Source organism: Orbicella faveolata, unplaced genomic scaffold, assembly GCF_042242905.1.
Source record: "Orbicella faveolata isolate gen_17 unplaced genomic scaffold, um_ofav_v1 contig_12, whole genome shotgun sequence".
In the NCBI taxonomy this organism is placed as follows: Eukaryota; Metazoa; Cnidaria; class Anthozoa; order Scleractinia; family Merulinidae; genus Orbicella; species Orbicella faveolata.
The window spans coordinates 34,366,564-34,382,500 of NW_028301539.1; the positions used below are offsets into that span (position 1 = coordinate 34,366,564).

The following is a 15,937-nucleotide window of genomic DNA, read 5'->3' on the forward strand; positions in this document are numbered from 1 at the left end:
TTAGAAAACCTTTTTACACATTATAGAGATACCAAAGCCACAAAAAACCCTGTTGGCCGTATGGACACTTTAAACTAGGTTTGCTTTTTGGAAGAAGCTACTTTTTCAGGTCATAAATGGGGTGCTGAAAACCGCAGATTTTGGTCATAAATATGTTAAGGGTTTTGGGAAGCGGGCCGCACACCCCCACCCAACTTTTCTGGGAGTACCTCCCCCCAGGTCTACTTGCTTCAAACGTAACAAGAATATCGATGTAACACCTCTTCCTGTAAGTGTAGCCAAATAATTGCCATCATCTCGCCACGAGTTATCGCTACGATTACGCAGACAGCCAGTCAGCTGGTCACGCCATCCAGCAATCTATCCGTCCACCAACCCACCCAGCTGGCCAGCTTGGAAGCTAGTGAGCCAGGGTACTAGTAGAATGAGTAGATCAAAAATTACAAATCAAGAGAGACTTTCAACTTGCAAGTTTATTTATCACTCCTTTTTAACAGTTTGTTCGCTATTCCCACTAGAATTTCGTCTGGAACGATAAGGGCACGCTTTGATTTTGAAAGCTGGAAGTTAAAAACAAGCTGCAAATACTACACATCATTATTTTTTTTAAACTGAAAAACGCATCTTCCCGACTTAGTCACTTTACTTAGTGCACTCGTATTAATGAATATTATTCGGAGAGAATCATACTGATGTAAACATACTGATTTAAACTCAACGAGTGATACACTAAAAAAAGTTCTTGATACCCTGGCTTGAACTGCTTGAACAAATGAACAGCACCCGGTTATAGTGGAGTTTACTACCTGATTATCAACGTCCCCAACAAGGACGACGATGGCCGCCACCGTAACCAGGACGACTACCACCTCCGTAACCACCCTGACCTGAAAAAGAAGGTGAAAAAAACAGAATTTATGGGTTTGATTCATTGTCAGTACGGTTTTGCGAATTAGATTTAGATCTTTTTCTGAAAGTCTCGTATCTTTTGCTAAATGGCCAAAGGAATACAGAATTTGTAACTGGAATCAGAGAAACTCCCCTCATTCAGACCCTCTGCCAAAAGTAAGCTAGGACAGGGATGCTTTCACCAGAATCTCAATTGTCCTTAAAATAAAGTAACAATTGTACATGTAGTTTGGAGATCTTTACTTATGGACGTTTGACGGGGCTTTGCCTTTGTTTTCAACATGTCTTCAGAATCCAGACCTTAAGGTAACTAAGAGAGAGGAGCAACCAGAACAGAAATTAACGGCTTCAGTCTCCTTTCAACTGTACCATGTTTCTTATTCAGTGAAAACAAAAGGCGATGGAGTTTCCCAGGGCTCTGACTTAGATCTACTACTGATTTAATGATAATAACCTCCTCCTCCTCCGCCTCCGCCGCCGCTGCACTGACCGCAGCTCTTCTTACACATGTCTGAAGAAAGAAACGTTGCAGGTCATATTAGCAAGTTAACCCGTACGTTAATGGAAGCATAAACATAAAGCAGTTACATTTTAGAGGCTCAAGTAGTTATCGCTCAGTTACGTCTTTTCTTTCCGAGCCAGACGTGTCCATTGTTTGTCCAATTCTTTTTAGCATCAACACACACTTAGACTATTTAACCAAACAGTCTGGCCCCAGTTGGTCAAAGGGTGTGTAACGCTATCCACCGTATAAGTCACCATCCAAATTACAGTGTAGTGTATTTTGTCAACGCTTATCCACTGGATAGGCTTTTGCAGCCTTCCAACAACTGGCCCCTGGATCTTACTTTTTTCCAAGAACAAGCTTAGGAGTTAGTAACTTTCACACCGTTTACCCCAAAGAAGGAAAGCGTTGCAACTCCACGTACTGTTACTTCCATTCATGAATGTTGCGAGTTAGGGATGCATAGAGTGTTGTTATTTAGTAACTAAATCCTCGTGAAACTGCTTACCTCTCAGGGACTTTACTCCGTAACCTTGACGAAAACGGAAGTTGCATTTGAATCGATTTCCTTGTGCCTTTGACCAATAGGAACAAATGTACGGATCACTGTCTTGGCATGAGGTGTCAGCTGCGGCAAAATGAAAAGGAATATCGGATAGAGCAGTTTTCATTTGTGCTTTGGATTTGAATTTGACTAGTTTGAAAACCTCGTGCATGCACCTTTTCAGCCAATCAGAAGTTAGACTAAACCCGATCGGGATTCGCCCGTACATCATGTTTTCCCGCGCTTCGCCGGCAACAGTTAAATGTACTTGCTTCCAGTTTACATCCTCCGTAGGAAAAAAAGCGACTGGTTCATTTACCCATAAATCATAGCAAAATTATTCTCAACAATTTCAACGGTATAGCACCAAGCAAGGACACGGGTAACTGACAGTACAATAGCAAATGCTGCCTTCCGTGCTTAAGAATTCCAAGGGTATTTGTAATAGATAAAAGAACGACGAGGAATATTAGTTTGCTACACGTGTTTGTCTTCCACCTCTTACCACTGCATCGACGACAACTCTTTTGACATTTATCCCATAGTGGAAACGTTTTTCCAATGTAGAAACTTGTCGATGGTTTTGCGGTTTTCCAACAGTCTCCTGAAGCAGCTCTCTGAGGACAGTCTCCCTCCTTGTCAATACAAGGCTCTAAGGTTTAAGTAAAGATAAAAAAAGGCAAATAAATGCAATAGACGGTGGAAAGTATAGATAGTACAGTTGAACCTCCGGTTGCGACCACCTCTCGTTAGCGACCACCTCTCCTCAACGACCAGTTTTCCAAAATACCAAAAGTTTCCAAGTCAAATCACTACTTTTGAAACCTCTTGTAAACGATCACCTCTCGTAAGCGACCGCGACCACTTTTAGAGCTAAAAGTTTGAATTTTCTTTTGTTATTAAACTCCCGTAAGCGACCACTTGACAGATGATAGAGCGTAACTTGGAAGATAAGGTGTTGTAACATAATAGCATTCCCGGGAAATTTCTCAATGGGAGGGACCGGATTTTTTCGCGAAATTGATTCTTTTTTTTTTTTTTTTTGGAAAAAAAAATTGAAACATGGGGTAAGTCTCTGCCGTTTACATATGCTAATGAGGCAAAATTTTCACCCAGCATGGTCTAATTAAGCTATCGTAAGCGACCACCTCCCGTTAGCGCTTACGGGAGGCTCGACTGTAGTTGTCGTGTAGACCTTATGCATGATTGCGTCACACGCTCTACTGATTCACCACCGAGCCTCGTTTGCGAGAAATTTTCTCAAGCCTCTGGCACCTTCGTGTTGTTTTCACGAGAGACTTCTTTTCATCTTTGCTGCTTTGGGAATTATTTGTCCACGATAACGAGACAATAGGCAAAAAGTCTTGCCCAGAGATCTTGAATCTTTGAGTTCACTTTCGTTACAAAGATTGTGTTGTTCTTTATCCTTTTGCAAACGAGTGGCTGGAATAATCACTCTTGCGACAGTGCATGCTACTTACGTTGCCCTGGACAAAGATTGGTTTTGCAGCGTTTCTTTTGCTGTTTTAAATGAAGACTGTTTGCTGGACATCTTCCCTGCCGAAGCTGGACTCCACCGCCACAAGTCTTTCTGCATGCTCCATAAGGTCCCCAGTTGCCACAATCACCTGTTGAAAGACAAGCAAACTAAGAATCATGACATGGAATAACTACTTCAAATTAGTATTGCAGATTTCTTAGCATTACAGATCTTCGTTGTTGAGAGCCTAGCCCATCGTCAGTAGGTCAAGCTTCCCAAAAATATGTTGGGTTACCCCTGCGGAAGCTGCCCAACAGATTTCACCAGTCAGCTAAAGAGCAAGTCAGTTTTGAACACCTTCTGAGGAGACGTTAAGTAAGTACTAGTCTTTCGCGTTTGTATTAATAACCATATTGTAAATAGAGGTTTTAGTATATGTCTGTACAGCCATTTTTCTTATTAAAGGTACCGAGATACCACGGTTTCAATTCAGAACAACGTTCCACTTTTGTACTCGAGTTTCACTTTTGTCTAACTTACCAGGATACTGCTCCTCACAGGCCATTATCATGATTTCTGCTAGTTTGCTGTATAATTGCCCATAGTTTTGAACTTGCAAAACGTCTTTGTTGTTGCTAGCGATTTGTTGCAGCTCTCCCAAATCTATCCCACTACCAATTCCGACGGCAATTCTCCTGACGCCTGCTTCCTGTATAGAAAAGGCTCAGTGTGTAACGTCAGTCGTAAATTAAATGATTATTATAGCGCGTAGCTACAGCTATTGTAGCTGGTTCACAAGTAACCCGCTTAATATATTTCAAATAAACATATTAAGTTTAAAAATCCCAGCTGTGGGTAGGCAGGCCAATTGGCTCAGTTTACAAGCGTGGCCGAGAAATTAAAGAAGGATCTACCTAAAAACAACTCTAGCTTATTGGTGAAAAAGGAACTTGAACCCTTGACCTCCAAGTTTCAAGACAAGCGCGCTACCACTGGGCCGCGCTGACTCAAAAATTCATGACATTCCAACACATCGAGAACTAAATATCACAAAATCCCCTTCTTATTATTTTATCAGGAACCAGACATGTTGGACCCCCTTAACTGTGAAATTTCAAAGCACGAATTTTGGAATCCAAATTTTCTAACTAACTAATTCAACACGTTTGAACAAAGAAAGTCATTTTCGGTCCGATCTTTCACGAATTTTTTGCACCGTTTTCTCCTTATTCGAGTAAGAAAATACTTCAGACGCTCAAGATAGTGTTTCCACCACATTTCCAAACACATAGCAGCTTGTCAAATAGCTCCCCTGTAACGACTGGAAATATAGTAAAACGCAATTTCTCGGTTTTTTGATAAATTACATAAGAACCTTCATTCCCTTTTTGGTCAGGTGCAATTTTGTGGTATTTAATTTTCGCTTTGTGTTGGGTTATCGTGGATTTTAAGATGTTAAGATGTAAGTTTGGAACAAAAAGTTCAGTCGAAAAACGATGAAGAGGAAAACTTTGTTGATTATTACTCACATCCAGAGGTGGGGTCACTTGGTTGAATGGCTTACTTCCTTCATTCGTGTCACCATCTGTGAGCACAATCAACACGTTTGGTTTATCTGGTCTGTCACCATTGTCTTCCCAGCCAAAGAAATCTTCAGCTGCTAGTTCCAGGGCTCTATCTGTTCTTGTTCCACCTTGAATGTGCGGCAAAGCGTTAGCTTTAGAGCGTAGTGCATCAATCCATTGTGTATCGGAAAATCTAGAACAATGGAGATTAACAATAACTTCTCAAACAAGTCCAGTAATCAATCATCTATTTAAAAAAAGAGAATCCTGACAATGACGGTGTTTGGATATCTGAACTTAGTTAGCATGTAATAGACTAGATTGTTACGATCATCAAGCACTCAAGAGAGTGTCCACATTTTCAAATACTGAAGTCTGCCAAAATATTACTCCGCCACCCATCGTATTTTCAACTCTCTCAAGATGTTTGGAAGTGTCGTCAAACACGGTCTTTAATTTCGTGTTTACCACTTAATTACCATTATTTAATACTTCATGGCTTGACTTGGAATAACATTGTCGCATATTTTATTCATCCTATTGGTGTCTCTAATTCAAGAAACCAGATACAAATCATTGTTGAAAATAAGGAATAAATCTGTATTCCCTCACGAACAACACATGTCCTGGATTGGGCTTAATTAATGAAGCAGGAAACATTAATCAAAAGATAAACGTAAGGGATAGTTCCGTTTGGAGTTAGACAGTAAATGTGTTTGCATCTGAAACTGCTTTCATGAGAAAAGCAGATGAGGAAGGCCCAGGTTACAGTTCAACTGCTTTAATTACCAACCTGTGCCAAGTATGCGCTTCGAAGCTGTAGAGAAGGATCGCCATATGTGTACCTGCTTCAGATATTTCAAGTCTTTCAGCCAGTTGTACTATATATTGACGAGTAATATTGTAGTCCCGTTGGGATATACTGTTGGAGGAATCGATGATGACACCGACATCAAGATGTTCCTTGCAAGGTTCTGGAGGAGGAGGCTCCGGAGTTGGACCTTCAAAGAAACGATAAAAAAAACTAAGGAGGTCACTACCAACGAGCAAGGAACTGAGGATGAAAAAAAGAAAAAAGATTATGACATTTTTCGGAACATACCGCAATCGTGCGTGTTTAATTCAAAACAAACTGAGTTCCACCAAGGTTATAAGACATCGAAAAACATTTACTTTACAGAATGATTCCAATTAAGTCATAATTTGCAATTCCTAAGACAGATAACAGTTTAGCTAAACTCAGCCACCAGAAAACTACGTGATTTAGATAGCTGAGAATTGCTCAATAGTTTACTTGTCACTTCAAATAAAAAAGGCGAGATGTGCAAAATTGACTAAAAACTGAAAAATGGGCTAAAAATTTCAAATAAAACTGACAACTGGGATTTCAGCACCCCGATTCAAACCCTCAAAATGGACTGTGGTGAGGTAAACTATGAAGAAAAATGACTGTTATGTTCTTACTACATTTCTTGGTGTTGCAGATTTCAGTCTCACTAGGTGGGCCAAGCTTCTGTTTGACACAAGTTTTCCCATTATTTTTTGGCTTAGGTTTGGTGCAAGTTCTTGAATGTCGACGGGTTCCCCCACCACAAGTTGCAGTGCATTCCGTCCATTTGGACCATTCCGTATAACCTCCATCGATATCTAAAGTGTAAGCAAGCACGCAAAATGTATGGATATTCCTTTTTAATACACACAGAGTTTGTAAACTTCGATTTTTGCATACTAATTTATCTTCACAATGACAATCACAATAAAAATCATTATTTTGTTACACTTATTGCATCCGTCCAGTATGATTTATAGTCGTCGTCCTATATCATACATGTAGCATACTGACTGACTGACCAACTGACTGACTTGTCGGCTGACTGACAGCCTGCCTAACTGACTGGCTGACTGACTGGCTGACTGACTGAATGACTGACTGACTGACTGACCGACTGACTGACTCACCGTCTGACTGCTGTCTGACTGACTGACTGACTTAATGACTGGCTTATTGACTGCGGTAGGCCTCTTGCCTTTCACAGAGGCCACAAATAAAACCACTCTGTGAAAGCCTGAAAATATTGGTCAACTTCCACAGTATCTTCCTCCGCAATTGTTTACATTTCGTCATCGTCGATTTCGCTATTCTTCCCCCTAGGTCTGCTTTGTCTGTTACCCTGTCAGGATTCCCTGATGAACTGTGCGGTCATAACTTTTTGCCTGTCGCTCAAATTTAAATATTATTTCCCGAACAATACGTCAACGAATAAGCACTGCGGACAAAATACATACTGCAAGTTTTTTCACGAATATCATCCAACTGGTTGTCTAAGTCTCCAAAATCCTGTGCATTAACCACTCGGTTCTTGTCTCCAGCAATGGTCTCAAGCTCTGATTCATCAATATTCTTGCCAATGCCAACAGCAACTCGATTAACCCCAGCCGCCTTTGTTGGAGACGAAACACAAATAAGAAGAAATAAACTACTTCTGAAATGACTTATTTAGTATTCACTATGCACGAGCCAGCGAACCCAGTTTTAAATTAAGCAGGTTAAAATGATATCTCGCATGTATAAAGATTTACAGTTTATTATTGTTTAATTTATTGGCACTAATGAGAGATGTCTCAGTTTTAGGCTTGATGAATATATATCTACAACCTTTATATTATTTCATGTTCTTTATTTTACTATTACACTTAAAATTTAAAATTTTGTCTTTGACTGGTATTTAACTAGTCCGTTTTGTTCTCTTATTTTATCGTTATCTTTGTCATGCGTCCTATACATGAGCCCCTGGCTAAGATACCGAGGCAACCTCTTTTTGCACGTATGACATTAATAAATTGATTGATTGACTGATTGACTGACTGACCCATCAGGCCGGCGCTTATATCTGGTTTCTAAAGCATTTACTGCCATGATCATTCTTCACTTTCATCTACAACGGCAGTTCAAGTATGAATTATTTCATATATTCTTCACATCATTTCACTTCTCACGGGAAGATATGAACTCAATTAATTGACCTCTCTCCCAATGTGTGGCTTCATAGCCCAGTTGGTAGAGCATCGCACCGGTATCACGGAGGTCACGGGTTCGAATCCCCTTGAAGCCCTGATGTTTTTCAGGCTTCTTCTTTCCAATTGCTTAAATTGAAAATTTACTGCGATGATCATTCTTCACTTTCTTTTAAGATACATTATTATTATATTATTAACACAATCTTGCCGGTCAGGGCTCGATCCTGAACCGCTTGATCCAGAAGCGAGCGAACTAACCATGAGGTCACCGCGCCTCCACCAACGAAGATAAGGGCTGTCGTGATTGCGATAATTATGTGCCCTTAAAAAATTTCGAGGTCTTTCAAGTTACGATGTGTGCCCAGAGGTCTTACAACTATATTTCTCTTAGCAATGCATACATGTTCTCACCTCAAGCGCTGGTATCACGGTTTCATAATCCTCTGACCTTTTGTGCGTATTCCCGTCAGTGAAAACGATCATGATGTTCGGTGATTCTGGTCGACCGCCATTCTTTTTAACAAACACTTCTTCGCCAACTGTTTTCAGCGCTACGTCAGTCCTTGTAAGGCTTCCTAATTTGTCTTGTTTCTTCATTTCGTCAAAAAGTTCTTTAAGCGCCTCGTTGCTGTAGTACTTTGGATCGTCAAGACTCACTCGAACTTTGGCGTTTCTAGCGTACGTGACGATCGAGAAGTGCGCTTTGTCTTCGCCAACATCGTACTTGTCAATGAGAGATTTGACCGAGTCCAACATTTTATCATAGTTTCTCGGTCCTACGCTCCTCGTTTGGTCAATAACGATAGCTATATCTAGCGGAGTATTCTCACAATCGGACGAAGCAGCTGAACAGAACGAAGAAATAGCACGTAATTTATTATGATTTGTTCTTGTCATCTTGAAGTGCCTATGAAGTGAATTTTTTTTTTCGTTTTTCTGTCGCTTGTTATGTCTACTTTTCGAAATTGCCAAAAGCCAATAATGTTAAAGAGAGAAAAATTTGATTTTTTGCTGTTCAAAGTTCGAATTTGACAACCGAAAGTGGGTCCATTTTGCGCGCGGCCAAAACGAATGTATTACAATGCCGTGACATAGGAAATTGTTAAGACGACTTCATCGCTACTTTCCGACTCTTGCACGTTGGAACTTTCACTAGAGGACATATATCCATCACTATCTGACATTTTACTTGCAAAAAAAAATGGCGAACTTTGAAGAAATCTCCTATGGCAATTCACATAGCTACAGAGGCAAAGTGGGGTAAACGAATCGCTGGAACAATTTCCTACGTCATCGCTTGTAAACTCGTTGCCAGTCTCCGGACCCACTGTTTTGCTATACTGAGCTCACTTTGGGCGGCAAAAAGTCGGATTTTTATCTTTCTAACATTATTCGCTTTAGGCAGTTTCGAAAAGTAGACAAAAAGCGACAGATAAAAGCAAAAAAAGTTTCACTTCATAGGCACTTTAAATTCAATCTAACTCTTTAAGGAGGCGGCTAGCCTAGAGGTAAAGGCACTGGATTTGTAATCTTTGTAACAAAAAGAACGCAATCGAATGGCTAGGGCGCTGGATTTTCAAAATCTTCGTTCTGCCATTGTGGATTTGATTTCCGGTGGTAGTGGCCTAGTTCATGCTTGGCACATGTCAGTTGAATAGCCCACTGGCTGCGTTGGGATCACGAGATTACATGTTTTCCGCAAAACTATTATTGGGTTAACGTTTGATTTAATACTTTATGGGGGCAAATCTGTCAATAGTTCCACCATTTCATGTTGTTATATTACTACTACCTTGGGTACCCAGTTTTGCAGTCGTGTTGGTAACAGTGCTGCAGTGGACCTCAGTGTGTTATAATGTCAACGTGCTGTTTGCTCGTTGGATTTTTTGGGCTTAAATTTAATTACCAATTTAGATGATTTGAACGCGAACACTGATTTGCTTTCATGTTGTTAGCGTTTCTTTAAATTTCATTCAAAATTGTTTACCTTGGCATGTTGTAAGATACGCTGCAACAAAACAGCTCAGCCACAAGAAATGCATTGCGGGTGTTCAGTTGACGACTGTGGAAAATTAAAGGAAAATGGCAAATTAACTCTGAAATAAATACCCTAGATTTCAAAATCTAAAAATATATAATAAAAAAAATAGCCTTCATTTGGCGCGAAAAGTTGCTTGGACATTACCTGTTCCGAGAAGCGAACAGTTTTCCGAGAGCTTAGTTCGAAGAAAACTGTGTTCTTCGAGGAACAGATAATGTCCGAGGACAAATATCCGAGCATATTTTCACGCTAAATTGGAGGCTATTATGTTTATTATCCTTCAAATCTCTTTCGCAAAACGCGCAGTTCTGAAAATAGGGGAATATCCGAGTGATATTCCCCAGTTTTAGCTGGGGCATATTCAATCACGTTACGCGTTTAGACCAATCGCGCGGGCGAAAATATTTGATGAGTTTTAAAAGCATTTGTGCGCACTAAATCAATTTACATAGAAAGGACGTAGTAATTTACTAGCTTAAAAAGAATTTATTGGAACGGTCCAGGTGCGGTCACCCCGATGTAAGTTTGAATTCGATCGATGACAGGGAAACCTCCACGGTTTTTAAGAGTTTGGGTTCATGACCTTGAGAAAAATGAAATTACAAAGATAAAAGTAATTTATTGAGCTGGAATTTTGAACGTACCTTCTGGTTTAGACTTCGCAGAACTCCATAAATTATTTTCCGGAAAAACCCATTACAGTTTTTGAAAGCTAGATCTACAAACTTTAATTTGATATAAGGTTAAGGGTATCTTGGTATCCAACGACTTTTTATATTCATTTATTGACTGTAGAACTGTTTTTTTACTTCATGCCCAGAGAGTTTCACTGCGTGGCATGTTCGTATGCACCTGCAATTAATGTGTTGAGAAACAGCAACCCTTCCAAATTTAAAGCGAACATTTTACAGGAAAACATTAAATGATCGACTGTAGAACTCGTTTCATTCTTTAGAGAGTTTTCCTTTGTGATAAGTTAACGTGTAGCTGTAACACAAAGACGATATTGACCGCCCACCTCAGCAAAGATAATAAAAACCCGAAATAGGCCCATCAAATAAGGCGCTTGAAAGAAATATAACGCCGGATGATATTATCGTTACTCACTGGCCCAAGTGACTTTTTCTCACCGCCTTTTCAACTATCCTCTCGATCTACCTGATTATATTATCCCTAAATTTTTGCCTGACTTACTAATGTAAATAGTAGTTGCCGGTGATTCTTTTTTTTGTACGGTTTTGCAAATTGCTTTTTCCATGCGTGTGGTCTCGCTTTGTCAGTTTATTTTCATGAAACATTAAAGCCCCACTGAAAACCGTAATTGAACCGTTTTTTGGAAGAAACGTAATTTTAATTAGAGGGGGGTAAGTTTCTAAAAAAGACTGTGGTGCTGCGTCGGTGGAGAGTATAACACTAGCTTTCGAATCTCTTTACGGTGGCCAATTGACATTATCAACCCAGTTGATAAAACCAAATTATCTGATGCTAATTAGTTCCACATACATGTGTACATTTTTGTAAGCGTTTTTTTCCAAGTTGCCAAGCTCTTCCAGTCTGTGTGGGTTTATTTTTTATTAAATGTCTAAACTCTGTTGAAACGTACAACAAATTTTCGTTATTTTTATTTGTTAAAATAATGGGTTTCATACCTACTTTCATCTTTCATTGTTCCTTTTGCCTGTGGCTTATTGTCTGGAGCTGCCCCCAGCTACAATAATTATATTGGCGACATTTACTGCACAAATTACAGAAAGCTGACAAAAAAGCAAACACTTGCTGAAACTTAATCATATTTCTTGTGAAAATGATTAAGCTAGAATTGCAATAAGGACTCATTTAATTTAACCAACATAACCGTTAGTAGTAAACTCAGCAACTTGCCGGAGGAGTTAATGGGCGACTTCTTGGGGAGTCAAATTAGTTATAACAGTTTTTGCATTTTATTGTGAAGAGCTATATATTAAAATGAAACTTAATTTCTCCCCTGCTGAATCGTCTAAGCTGAGTTGTTTCTAAAGTAAAAGCAACAACTGACGTCTATCGCAAGTTTAGAGCGGTGAATGGAACGGAAGTTGATGCTCTCCTTGTTAACAAAAAAATTAGCAATTCAGTGGTAAACTCTTGGGGTCTTTGGGTGTAGTATTCAAGGAGAAATTGGCTTTCAAAAACTGCAAGATTTTTGGATGGCAATAACACCAATGAGCTCATACACTTTTGTTAAAATTTTGAATATTTAAAACCTTCGTCACACAAAAATGTAGTAAATGAATAGGGCGTAAATTCTTTGAACAGTTTATAGTGCTATGCCATTTAAATTTTCAAAACTGATCTTTCTGAAGCGTGATTAGAAGTTGAGTCGCTTATGCCAATATCCTTTCCTTTAAGAGAAGAGTATTTATTTCCTTCAATGGACAAAATCAAATTGTAATTTGCCGGTAGTGTCAAGGGACCCAACGACGGTTTTCTCTCAAATGCTTTCAAACGGTGTTTTAGGCTTGTAAAAATGTAAATGTAGATGTAAAAAAAGAAAAGTTCTACAGGTAAAAGCTGATTAATTCGCGGTAATTTTAGGCTGCGCTGCAAACTTTTCATCTGTTCCGTCATTGTTGGGGAACTTGACTCTTTGTCCCGGTTTCCCGAAAACCGTATGTCTCTTGCCTTACGGAAAATCGAAGCTAACCTTTTTCAGTACCCAAAACGACATTTTTGTTAATCCAAAACCAAGCAGTTTCAATTTTATAGCATTATTACGTCTTTTGAGGACATAATTCGCATACCACAAGGATTAACCTTTCTTTAATGTTATATTTTGTTCAAGGTAAGAGCGACTACATACATACCATTTGTTAATTAGCTTTAATTTTATGCTGCGCTATACACTTTTTATCTGTACAGTCATTCTAGGAGAAATTCAGGCTGTTCGAGTTTATATGGGGTTTTTTTGCTCATTTTCCTCAGGTCTTTTGCCTTTCCGAAAACAACAGACATTTTTTAAAATGCTTTTAGCATTGTCACACAATTTAACGGCGTACTTTTCAAGAGCGACCATATACAAAAAGACCTTGGAAAACAATACATAATTGGGATTAACACTTATATTGCTCAACCGTCTGGTCTGAACTACAATCATGCCTGTGTTATATATTGTCTTGACCCTAATGGTGAGAATTACAATTCTGGAGAGCCTCGTCTCTTTTGCTGGTTTAGAAACCTGGACTTAAGGAAGTCTTTAACATAACCCTTATTGGCTTCCCTGGGCTTCCTTGCCCAGTATACATTGACATACTGTAATTATATCTATAAACCGCAAAAATAAAACAAGAACAATAACAAGAACAAGACTTTTCCATTCTCGAACAATACGGATCGAACAATATTTTATAATTAATGAAGTAAATGGTACTGATAGAAAGGTGTGTCAATTAATGTAAACTGTATTTTGAATATAAGATAGAGTTCCATGTATTCCATTGGATACGTATATTTGACAGAAAGTGCGGAATAACTTGTCATAAAGTACAATATCACTAATTCAATAGCCGCCAAAAATTATGCTAATTAACAATGTTCTTTTACATTCCAGGCACGTTTGTTTTTGTTTGTGTTATAATAAAGGTCAGTCTTGGGCGTTTAATTGTCCTTCAGGACACGGTAGAAAAACAGTCTCCAGAGAGCATTTGCTCGTATTGCAGTGATTTCACGTCATATGAATAACAACTGGTGAAAACAATAGACTTTTTAAAACGCTCTTCAAACCCGAGGAATTTGCCGGCTTTGCGTTTTAGCCATAGCGTGGACCGAAAACATTTTGAAAACTAACCCTCGAGGGCGCAGTCAAGCTTTTCTGACGCCGGTGATTTGGTGCGTTTTCAAATTTTTTCGTCATACTAGTGTGGACAAAAACATTTGACGCGTTTTCGGAGTGCAACTTCGTAATCAAATTTTTCCGGCGTAGTTTGGAAGGGCGGCTAATTTGCAAAAAAAATAAAGGGCAGGCATTCAATGATGTTCCTGAACTACTAATCCCTCAAATCTCCCATTGTATTCCGTGTTGTCAAACGGATCGTGTTGTGACAACCCGAATAAAGAAAATCCCAAATTAGGAGTTTTCGTCTAGATGTAATAGCATTCATTAATGGTTTCGAATTTTAATATATTTCAAACTTTTGCCGTTGCATGCCAGCGCTCAACCTGGCTCACACAACAGTTTTCGCAGGGATACTATAAATGCCATGAAACTCAGTCTATGCTGTTATTCCGATGTTAAAGTTATTGAAGGAAAGCTTTAAATAATAGATTATTACATCTGGTCACGGTGAATACTTTTCTGAAACGCCCTAATGAATATCTAATTACAATATACTCCCGACTGGAAATAATTTGGTTCATTTACCAAAATACGCGGGCAAAGAGCTGAATTCGCTGCAGAGGTCCTACAAGTTAAGACAAGTAAACTGGGGGACTACTTTGATTGAGAACTTTAGAAAGTTGATGAAATTGAGGTATGTTATAATCTTGAAGTTCAGTAGGTCAATGCAACCAGGGAAAAGATTTACATCGACTGCTTTATGAAAGTTTCTCGGCTGACATTTGTAAACATCCTTCAGTAAATCAGTTATCGGTACATAAAGGCCAAAAAAGATGCCAGTCCAAGTTTTGTGCGCATGCTTAAGTGGCGTTTCTCATTCTTTTTCACCATCCTTCAGCACACATTAGATAATAATAATTAATAATAATTTATTTCTAGCGCATCTCACATTTTTTGATGAAAGTAGATATGCCAGGTCGTAAAACTCCGCACACTTAGAAAAAAGCGCCAAACTTATGCTAATTATTACAACCAGATGCATCGACTAGATCTGGATCTCACATTTTTTGATGAAAGTAGATATGCCAGGTTGTAAAACTCCACACACTTAGAAAAAAAGCGCCAAACTTATGCTAATTATTACAACCAGATGCACCGACTTGGACCAAGTTAAGCTTGCATTTAATTTCATTCAATTGTCAGTTTTAAAACTGATCTTACAACAGTGGCTCATTCTCTTGTTATGATTTTTATGGAAATCAAATCCAAGAAAACGTATAAGAACTACAAGGCTCACTGGGCGCCAGGATGTCGCTGCGACACAACGCTACGACAATTCGCAGCGACAATTTGCTTCATGATGCCTGGAGAATTTTTGTGAAAACCTTTGTCCCCGTGACAGAGTTTTAACGCGATACCCAACAGATTGCAAAGAAGCAAACAAAAACACCAAGATTTATGTTGGAAGGTCCACGACCGTGCACAATTTTTTGCTTTTCGCTCAAACAATGTGCATGAATAACGTAAGCAAAACGTTTTTTTATTGGTTAGTTCCTCAGCAGAAGTAAACACCTATCGCAGCTACCTATTGTATTTAATGCTCAGTCTCGGTCAATGCTAAAAGGGTGAACAAAAGCATACTGGCTGAACAAAAACCTTTGTTGGGCTTCATAACCATTTGCTAGAGCTCTCAGATTAACTTTGGTTCATCTGCACAAGCATGCCAAGAATCCTAAAACGCTAGAATTCCTCCTCATCAGACTTCAGCATGTATTAGTAATAACATTGACACACCTCTCTATTAGCACTATTTCTGGCCATAGTATTTCCAGTGTGTTATGTAAAATAGCGATTATTTTAAACAGGCATTTGTTATAAAAATTTCAGCCCGACTTAACGTAATTTTCGTTCGATCATCTTAAGTACAACAATTAGCCATAAACATGGGAAAGTCGGGCCATACCAATAAAAGAGACGAGAACTGAGGCCTGCCAGAATTTTAATTGAACTGTTACACTCAAGATAATTTAATACACATTCACAATTCAGACGGCTGAACTTTACATG

The 15,937-nt window shown here is 39.0% G+C and overlaps 1 protein-coding gene across 1 annotated transcript; it reads right to left on the reverse strand.

Moving 5' to 3' along the window:
* Nucleotides 1-455: 455 nt before the first annotated feature.
* On the reverse strand, nucleotides 456-10,159 carry LOC110067788 (matrilin-1-like). Its single transcript, XM_089283429.1, has 12 exons — nucleotides 10,009-10,159; nucleotides 8,433-8,866; nucleotides 7,290-7,443; nucleotides 6,468-6,650; nucleotides 5,797-6,004; nucleotides 4,968-5,196; nucleotides 3,979-4,147; nucleotides 3,440-3,586; nucleotides 2,464-2,610; nucleotides 1,923-2,042; nucleotides 1,364-1,420; nucleotides 456-887 (listed from the first exon to the last, which is right to left on the reverse strand). The coding sequence occupies exons 1-12, from the start codon at nucleotides 10,061-10,063 to the stop codon at nucleotides 814-816; spliced, it is 1,977 nt and encodes a 658-aa protein (XP_089139555.1). The 5' UTR covers nucleotides 10,064-10,159; the 3' UTR covers nucleotides 456-813.
* Nucleotides 10,160-15,937: the final 5,778 nt, after the last annotated feature.

Bases quoted from the DNA above. Each gene is read 5' to 3' on its own strand.
- LOC110067788 (XM_089283429.1), bottom strand. From the start codon at position 10,063: ATGCATTTCTTGTGGCTGAGCTGTTTTGTTGCAGCGTATCTTACAACA. The intron at 7,444-8,432 runs GTGAGAACATGT...TCTCCAACAAAG, and splicing joins CCGTGATACCAGCGCTTGAG to GCGGCTGGGGTTAATCGAGT. The intron at 2,611-3,439 runs GTAAGTAGCATG...CTTAAACCTTAG, and splicing joins CAATCTTTGTCCAGGGCAAC to AGCCTTGTATTGACAAGGAG.